This window comes from Olea europaea, chromosome 15, assembly GCF_002742605.1.
Source record: "Olea europaea var. sylvestris chromosome 15, O_europaea_v1, whole genome shotgun sequence".
Lineage (NCBI taxonomy): Eukaryota > Viridiplantae > Streptophyta > Magnoliopsida > Lamiales > Oleaceae > Olea > Olea europaea.
The window spans coordinates 12,821,684-12,831,856 of NC_036251.1; the positions used below are offsets into that span (position 1 = coordinate 12,821,684).

The following is a 10,173-nucleotide window of genomic DNA, read 5'->3' on the forward strand; positions in this document are numbered from 1 at the left end:
ATTTCGATGAAAAAATAATAAGTTGAGAGAAGAGGGAGAAAAAGTAGTTTTTTAAGGTTTGGGCAAAACGTCATACTTTGGTAATGAGCGTCTAGTGGAGCTTTATTATAATTATTTTTTAAAAGCCTTGTATTTGATCATAGCTTCAAGTTTTTAAAAAACTCTCTATATAAAAGTATAAAATGAAAATACATTAGAAAATTTCAAGTAAGAGTTGTCTAGTTGAAAGTTGAAGTAAAATAGTCTAACTTTTGTATTTCGAAAATTTGCAAATCATATTGACTATTGCAAAAATTATTACATAAATATAGTAATTTATAATTTTAGATTTTTGATAAATATTATTTTAATTACAAAATAATTTTTAGAATGATTAAAAATTTAAAATAATTTTAAAAATAAGAACGCTTTTTACACCTAGGAGCCTAGATTCGTAAAGTTTGAAATTTAGCGTACACATTTAATCATGTTTTACGCTATTTACAATACTAGTAAATAAGTTGTAAATTCTTAGATAAGAAAAATTGCTTCATCGAAACGTTTAGCAAATGGCAATTTTCATATTAACCTTCAAAATAAATTTTTTAACTTTTAAGTAAAAAAATTCAAATGAGATGTCATGGTAGAAAAATGTATGATTGGGGCCTAAAGTTAAAACTAATGACTAGAGAAATTATGTTACATGTGTACATGAAATAATTTGAACGATTAATTTTTCAAGATATTAAAGTTTGAAGTCAATGAATGTACATTCATTTTTTTCTCTTTAATGCATATATGCGCATGCCTTTTTGTGTACTTACATATTAAATTTTGAATTTCACCATATTTAATATATATTTTTTATTTACATTCAAATGAGATGTCATGGTAGAAAAATGTATGATTGGGGCCTAAAGTTAAAACTAATGACTAGAGAAATTATGTTACATGTGTATATGAAATAATTTGAACGATTAATTTTTCAAGATATTAAAGTTTGAAGTCAATGAACGTACATTCATTTTTTTCTCTTTAATGCATATATGCGCATGCCTTTTTGTGTACTTACATATTAAATTTTGAATTTCACCATATTTAATATATATTTTTTATTTTTAAATTTCTTACATGTATTATGGTAAAACATATAACAAATCATAAAAATATAAAATATTTTATAAATTAATACTATTCGTTTATCGATAAATGAAGAAAATGAAATTATTTATTTATCAATAAATTAATAATTATTTTAAAATATTAATATTTTTCAGTTCCAACATTATCAACTTACCCGCATTTGAACAAACATTTTCTGCACCTTCATTTAATGCATTTCAGCAGCCCCCCACGCCCTTGTTATTCTTATCTCCCAATTCCACTTTAAAGCATTGTACGTGTGTAAACAAACATCACACAACCATCTATAGCTACTCCGATGGCTACAGCATCTCCAGTGGTTCTCTAGTGATCTTACATCTTTGGTATAAAGAGTTTATCTAAAGTCTAAAAATTCTCTATTTTTCAAAATTATAATAAAGATTGAATTTGAATTTATATTCCACCAATACATCCAGGATCTTCAGTTCGGAGAGGAGGCGAAAAATTTTGATGAGACAAAATGTAAATGTATCTTTTATGTATCAAAATTTCTATGTTGTGTGAGTTGTTGCCATCCCGTCCCCCGTGTCACCCTGCTCAAAGGCAAAGCCAAACGTCATACTTTGGCAATGAGCATCTAGTTAAGAGAAATACAATTTCGATGAAAAAATAATAAGTTGAGAGAAGAGGGAGAAAAAGTAGTTTTTTAAGGTTTGGGCAAAACGTCATACTTTGGTAATGAGCGTCTAGTGGAGCTTTATTATAATTATTTTTTAAAAGCCTTGTATTTGATCATAGCTTCAAGTTTTTAAAAAACTCTCTATATAAAAGTATAAAATGAAAATACATTAGAAAATTTCAAGTAAGAGTTGTCTAGTTGAAAGTTGAAATAAAATAGTCTAACTTTTGTATTTCGAAAATTTGCAAATCATATTGACTATTGCAAAAATTATTACATAAATATAGTAATTTATAATTTTAGATTTTTGATAAATATTATTTTAATTACAAAATAATTTTTAGAATGATTAAAAATTTAAAATAATTTTAAAAATAAGAACGCTTTTTACACCTAGGAGCCTAGACTCGTAAAGTTTGAAATTTAGCGTACACATTTAATCATGTTTTACGCTATTTACAATACTAGTAAATAAGTTGTAAATTCTTAGATAAGAAAAATTGCTTCATCGAAACGTTTAGCAAATGGCAATTTTCATATTAACCTTCAAAATAAATTTTTTAACTTTTAAGTAAAAAATTAAGCCTTTGGCTAGGTTAAAATCAAAATTTTAATAAAAATTAATAAAATATACATTTTTAAAGTTGTCTATCTCATGTGATTAAAATAAATTGTTAACTTTAACTTAATTTAAAATCTGAATTTTAATAACCATCAAACTAGAGATCAATTTATATCTGACGAATTTTTTATTAAATTGTAAGTCACATTAAATATTTGACAAATACCATTAATTACTAGAAAAATGAAATTCACCATGTCAAAGGAAATATGCAAACAAATTAATTTCAAAATCTAATTAAGTTAAATCGAGTCCAGAACCATACATGCGAATGATTGTTTACCCACTCGAATCAACTCAAGGGTGCACATGAGTCAATACCCGAACCACCACCCTTACAATCGACACCACCATCGCATGGCTAACACAGAGGCGATGCCACCATCTCGTAAGGGTTGTTTTAAGTGCGGTTCGTTCTTGACTCGTCCCCTAAATTGCGAGTCCTACATCTCAAGAAAATTCATTCCTCCACCCACATGTTTAGCTATACAGTAACGGACGCAGACACGAACACACAATACATATTTAGCTGATTTTTATTTTTTTTAATCAACTTTCACAATTAAGGGCACACTTGATTTTCTGCACAGTGCATGAGATAAGATTCTTAACCGTCTCCACTGACTCCACCGTGAGCTTGGCCGCGGGCAGGCTATTGACCAAAATTTGAAACGCCACGGTCAACAACGACCCACTTGTCCTATTGCCTGGACCACCATCCATCGTCGGTCCACGAGAACCCGGCCCAGCCGGCATGATAGCAAATCCGGACGGCAACAACGCCACGTAAGCCGAATCCCCACCGTTCATCACCACTTGCATTGCCGGAATGTCGACCGGCGCGTAAACAACGAGTGACCCAGCCGGGCCTATGCACGTCTCCTGGAGTATCAGCATGCTCCTCTGGCTTGCATTCATGGCCTACAAAATGACAAAAACCACCTCAGCATTTCATCAAATTTTCACCAAATTGCCACTACTGTAAAAAAAATCAGATATCAGACGTCAGATTCGTTACAGCGTAACTGAGTCAACCATTTTCATCGGGAAAAGTGACATCACGGGCCCCACTGGGCTGACCCATAAAGTTGATGTGTGTCATGTGTTTTGACTTTTTATATAGAATTAAAAAAGTTGGGACAGTTCATTGGATCTCGAATGGATCGTCCTGTGTAGATACTTCCAAAATCCCAGTTTTGTCCTTTATAATCATTTTACCCTTTTTCTGGATACTCATGAAACTGAATCACCTAAAGATTATGGGCACATGCTTCATGTAGCCATTTTTTACAATTTTTAGAAAACTAGTTGAAATATCGACTCAAAAAAGATAGAGGGTCGAGAGCACTTACACTAGCACGGAGGAGGGAAACACAATTGCCATGGTCTTGGCCTTTGGCAATGTGTGCCATTTCTTGCATGGGGCCACCATTCGATAATATGTCCCACTCACTCCGAAGACGTTCATTGCGGAGAAAATCAAACAGTCTCTGAGGGGAAACGGGTAGCCAAACGGAAGTAGAGGCACTCAGAACAATACCCGGTGGCTCACCTGGGTCGTCTACGCTTTTCCGGGTCATGACCCGGACATCTTCATCAACATTTCCGGTGGAGAAACTGTTCCATTCATGAACTGTGGATGGGCAAACACCGGCACAGAAGTTGTCAGTCATCCGATGTGCAAGCTTCAACATGCTTCTCCTCCCACTTGGAGTTATTGCTGCATGTGAAGTAGAAAATTAATTTCAATTCACAAGAATTTTAAGGGTTTGTAATTCACATGATATGACTGAAACTGGTTTCTTTACCCATATGATCTCGGCTCGTAACGGTGGACATAAGAATGGCAAGACATTCACATTGTTGTTGAAGGGTCGAAACCCACCTCTGCGCTCCAAATCCCATGCCGGCACTAATCAAAGGCCGATAGAGCCGATGAACCACACTCTCATCATATTCAGCATGTTCTACCCATGTAACCTGCTCATTGACGAGTAATATAATTAAGAACAATATAACAAAAAATGTATTTAAAAACAATCAATGGGCTTCAAATATCTATTCCTTTTTCTTTTCACCGGGTCAACAGTTACACAAAATTCTGCAAGATTTAGAGGCACGAGGTGGGTAGGTGAGACATAGTAATTTGTAATCAATAATACTACAATGTCAAATAGGTCGACAAAAACTTTGACATAATACCCTATGATATTTTATCATTGAACTGTTTAAAATATGATAAGCTTTCACATCCAATAACCTACTCTACCTACACTTCTGTCATTGTATCTATCAAAATCCTTCTGTATTAGGAATCTGCTCAGAATGCCCTAGATGCCCACATGAAAATAGAAATATAGCCCAGCCAGTCTAAAGGTTTGACTACACGGTCTTGCATAAGTAGAAAAATTAGCACATCATGTGGCTGGAACCAGATAATACAGACAATGTGAGGTGAGGTGAGTTGGGGTGGGGTGGGGTGATGGCAGTATCATAGATTGGTATAGAAACATCAAATACTCAGTTTTATTTTACCAATGTTGTTGAAGATTCCCAGCATTAATTTCTAAATCATATGGAAAATTAATGTGTCCCAAGGAGCAAAAATGGAACTAATAGTGGCTTCTAATGATTTAATTAATAGGGTTAAAATCGATTATAATAATGTCTAAGATTCTATACAGATATTGAGCAACCTCGATTTTGAAAATTTTGTTAAAATATGTTTTGCAGCATGCAATATTAAAATAAAGTGTACAAGATTTTAAAACTTCGAGTCAAGCGTATTAGCGCCAAAAGTTTGGACTTGATAAGTCGGACTATACCGGAGAAAACATAAAAGAGAATGAAAATGATAGCATAGCAAGTATTTTAAACGAGGCTCGAACGTTGAACCAAGAAAAACAAGTATAAAGCCGTTTGTACACGGGAAGTTGCCATGTGCTGATGCGGCAGATTTTAATTGGCTGTTTTAGATCTGTTTTCTTGTGCAAAGTCCAATGAAATTCCGACACTTGACATCAAAAGGTTAAACAAAGTGGCTGGGTTGACCTAGCCAGGTAGTATTCTACAGATTTTATAACAATGGTAATTAGGTATATTGGTGAATACAATGCCTCCAACAAAGATCCAAAGATACAGTTGTATCACCAAACCCATTAACACAAAAGGGCAATGGACAACAACTATAAGAGACTCAATAAATGTGAAGAAAACTAAGTTTGTTGGACATTAAATAGTTAAGTGACCACCGAAACAATGTATATTCGGAGGAAGAATGCTTACTTTTGAGTAGCCATTGGGCATATCTTGCACCACAAAGCCAGACGGAAACCTTCTGCAATTTGGAAATGTTGGTGCACCAGCAGCTTCTCTAATGGCATCAATCGACACATCCACGACTGCCCAAATGCCCTCTGCGTGCTGCTTGCAAAATCGGAGAAAATCAACTTTTCGAACCGGGACCAGTGGCGATAGTACTTGTAGTTCAGCATGCATCTAACAAAAATATGGACAAAGATATCAGTATTTTTGGTGAACAGTATTGGATAGGACTCAAGAGTACGATAAATGAGATTTTTTGAACTTTGTTTTTATTGTACAATGCTTACAAGTTGAAGTGCACCATTTCTGGTCCCTCCCATGCCATTTGATATTACATCAGTAGTTGAGGTTCTGGCAATAATAAATGGGAACATTTCTCGCCATTTGTTCTATAACAATTAAACAAACCTTAATCAGTCACTGCCTTAATCATCATCATATAAGAAAAGAGAATTGAAAACAAATTACTAACAAAGCATCCCAACTAACAGGAGTCCCATCATACTTGAATTGTGAATGACTTAACTATTGCAATAACGAAAACTTTTGCAACATATTTGATATACTCGACTAGACGATGCTTAATGAGATAAATAAAAAGAAAGTATAGTATAGTCCAATGTTAAGCACTGAACAAATTCAAGAAATATTCACTCACCGAGTCCATTAAGGTCTCAACGAGTGCTAAACTGTTGATGATCACCATCCCCGTCTCCCTCGAAGCTTCGGTAGCAAAACCATTGGGCTTCATGCTAATGCAAGGAGTGAAAGTTCTCATATATTCTTCATGGTTGAGTATTTCCTTTCCAATTTCTAAGTTCCTTAGCCAAAGGGGTTCATCAATTTGCGCCATTTTAACGAGTTCATCCATTGCTGTTAAAGCAAGCTCCAAATACATCGATCTCTCCAATGATCTCTCGATGGGTGTTACATTCATTGTGGTCTTAGTTTGAGGCATCACCGGTAAAGGACTCGAATTTCCAACACAAAAATCATGAGGCCCTAAAGGCAGTGTAGTCGGAACAACATTCAGGTCTCCAAATCCATTGCTTCCAAATCCAAATTCCAAACTTGAGTTTGGCATTGGTGTTCCCATCGTAGAGGCTGCTAACAATGAAATCGGACGGCCTAAAAACTTTCCTGCTAGCGCACAAACGCGATCTAGTTCATCCTTTAGCCTAGCATTCTCAATTCTTAGGTGTTGCTCTTCAAGTGATATTTCGCCAATTATGGCAGAACCACCACAGTTGTTGCAGATAGGATTCTTCATCGCATCCCTAAACGACATATTCTCAGCACGTAACTTGTCATTCTCTTGCCTAAGTATCGAATTCTCGTGGCGCTCGAGTTGTGTCTGGTGCAATCAAGAATAAAAATTTCTTAATAAACCCAAAATTAAACACAAAAAGCTAATCTTTTCTTAGAATCTATACCTTCATTTGAGTTCTTCTATTCTGAAACCAGAACTTCACTTGTCTAGTCTCCAAGCAAAGCCTCTTGCTAAGCTCTAATCTTTGCTTCTCATCTGGATGCGGACACTCCTTGAAAAGACTAAAACAAATTCAAGCATCCACAAAATCAGCCAACAATCCTTGTGAATAAATTGAGAAAGTGAGAAAAAGGGATTTCTTTATAATAAGCAAAAAATTGAAAAAAAAAAAAAGAATAAAAACAAAATTAAAAAAATAAAATAGAAAAGAAGCATACGCTTCAAGTTCTTGAATCTGCTGAGGTGTGTGTCGGTGGTATCTTTTCTTCCTCGGAGGTTTGTCTGAAGCATCTTGATCATCACCTGATGCACCGTCCATGTTATCACTACCAGATCTGCTCTCATGTTCTTCATCTCTACTTCTTCTGCAACCAACAATGCTTGATTCATAATTTTCCCCCATTCTTGCCACCTCTCCTTGCCCATCCATGCCTGTTTGCTGCCAAAATAACAGCCCACAAAAACATCAGCAGAAAGAACTAATTATACTATGTGTGTGTGTGTACATATGTAGAGAGAGAGAGAGAGAGAGAGAGAGAGAGAGAGAGGGGGGGGGGGGGGGAGAGAGAGAGAGAGAGAGAGAGAGAGAGAGAGAGAGAGATTTATTTTTATATTTTTTGAAGGAAAAGAATTGAAAGAATGCGAAAGAAGACACATATAGAATGGAGATACTTACTTTTTGGTGTATGTAGGTGTGGGGGTGGGGTGTTAGAGAAATAAAGCATCTAATCAATAGAAATGGAAAAGATGGAAAATGTTAATATAATATATATCTTACAAGAGAGAGTCCAGGTGAGTTGAACATAGGCTTGGTGGAGAGCGACTGAGATACAAGGTGCGGCTGAGCTATGGGGCCAGTGGGCATGTTGTTGTTCCCGTTGCTATAGGGTATATCGGTAGCAATTTTTACGCCACCACCACCTCCGACACTACCGCCGCCGCCGCCCGAGTTTTTATCAAGAAAACCCCCAAAATTCATGAAATAATACCCTCTTTGAATTTTTTTTCCTTATTTCAACCACTTTCTATACAAACACCCTCCTTCTGCACCGATAAGAAAGTTGCCTTCATAAAAAAAATTTCCTTGTAACAAATACATTCATTAGAGAATCACTCCAATTTATGCCATAAAAAAGAAAAAAGAATAGTAACTAGATGAAAAATTGCTGGATTATGGACTGAACTTGAAGCAGTAAGTAAAAATTAAGAAGAAAAAAGTGATTATTTTCTAGAAAAAAAAATTAAAATTAAAAAGGGGATAGAGAGGTAGAGGAGACACAATGCCTATATCAAAATGTCTCAACTGCCTCTCTACAGAGATTTACTGAGAGAAAGAAAGAGAAAGAAGGCAAGCAAAAGAAGACCCTTCATTTTTGCTGGCTAGCACTTCCTTCTCTATCCCTCTCTCGGATTCCATGTGAAGTAGGGTGAGAGTGAGCCAAAATGCTTCAAGAAAACCCTAGTTTTGAGGGGTTTTTCATTATTATTCTTTTATATAAAGATCTGCATGCTTGACTTGCAAAAAGCAGAATAAGTAGAGAGAGAGAAGGGTTTAAAAGTGCTTGTTGTTGCTCAGAGAAGGGTTGAGAGAGAAACAAAATTATAACTGTGAATGAAAGATAAGAGAGATGGAAGATAATCCCCGCAAAACTTTGTGGAGTCTTCGAAGCCCACATATACATACGACCAAAGAAGCACAGAAAAGGTTAAGGTCGGTTGACTCTGTTTCTTGAAATTTTCTTTGAAAACAATGAAAAATGTGATATCCCTTTAACCCCTTTTCCGAGTAAATAATCAAAGGCAGAATTGCAAAACTACAAGGAAAAGACACTTTGACACGGTTCAGATCCTAGGCTTTTCATTTTTCTTTACTACCTTACTCCACTCGCCCACGCATTCCATCTCACGTTCCTATATGGACACGTGATAAAATTTATCTATCCAATTAAATTACGAAATTTTAATTTTTGGGCTGTTCAAATCATGGTAACCCGAACGTTCATCCACTCTTATTTCTATCTATGACTCAAAGGGCACCTTCCTCCACATCTTGAGAAATACATTTACACGTGCATACTGGTAAGATTAGTCCATTCAATCAAATCAAAACACATTAAATTTCGAATTGCTCAAAGCATGACAACTTAGACACCCACCCACTATTTTCTCTCTATGACTCACTAGGTGTCTCTATGCCCTAGTGTTTTATGCTTAATCATGGTTTTTATCATCAGAGGACGACTGAATAACAGCTGATAATTTCCAACTAATGGTTCAGGTTAAAGTGTGTAAATACCATTAACCTTGGGTAAAGAGATTATCTCTCTAGAATTGAGATTCAATTTAGTAAATCCCTTATGGATTTTAACCTCATGTTCATTATACAATTCTCCTAAGGAAATCAAATTCCTCTAAAGGTCAAGAACATATTTTGTCAAGGGAAGCTCAAGAATATGGCTGTTTTCTATCACAAGATGAACTTTACCAATACCTTGTATTTTGCAAGTCATATCATTACCCATTTGCACTTAGCCACCATTGAAGATAATTAAACTTAGTGAACCATTCTTTAACAGAACACATATGAAAAGAAAGGCCATAATCCAGAACCTATTCCTTTGGGCTTCTTTTTGTTGAAGTGACAAGGACAACTTGTTGTACTTTAGATTCATTATTGCAGACTATTGCTGCAGACCCATTAATATTTGATTTTCCTTTCATATCAAATATCTTTTTGAAGCAATCTTTTATAAGATGTCCAATTTTACCATAGTAATAACATTTCCTAACTTGATTCTAGGATTTCAATTGACTTTTGTTTTGATTTATAAATTTGGGAGTTTGAGATTTTATCCTTTTTGGGAAGTTAAAGCTACACTGATTTTTCTTTTTATTCTGATTTAATTTCTCTTTAATGTTTAGCACTTCTCAAAATTTAGAATCCTTAACTTCAATCTTTAGTTCAAATTATCTATT

The 10,173-nt window shown here is 35.0% G+C and overlaps 1 protein-coding gene across 2 annotated transcripts; it reads right to left on the reverse strand.

Annotated features, from left to right (window-relative positions):
• Positions 1 to 2,592: 2,592 nt before the first annotated feature.
• On the reverse strand, positions 2,593 to 8,907 carry LOC111410217 (homeobox-leucine zipper protein ANTHOCYANINLESS 2-like). Of its 2 annotated transcripts, XM_023040462.1 has the most exons (9): positions 7,976 to 8,907; positions 7,416 to 7,636; positions 7,142 to 7,259; positions 6,367 to 7,062; positions 5,996 to 6,097; positions 5,670 to 5,882; positions 4,193 to 4,364; positions 3,737 to 4,104; positions 2,593 to 3,305 (listed from the first exon to the last, which is right to left on the reverse strand). In XM_023040462.1, exons 1-9 carry the CDS (start codon positions 8,174 to 8,176, stop codon positions 2,934 to 2,936), a joined length of 2,463 nt encoding a protein of 820 aa, XP_022896230.1. In that variant the 5' UTR covers positions 8,177 to 8,907; the 3' UTR covers positions 2,593 to 2,933. The 2 variants fall into 2 exon arrangements, with proteins under 2 accessions (XP_022896230.1, XP_022896229.1); XM_023040461.1 differs by lacking the exon at positions 7,976 to 8,907 and having other exon boundaries at positions 2,595 to 3,305; positions 7,416 to 7,750.
• Positions 8,908 to 10,173: the final 1,266 nt, after the last annotated feature.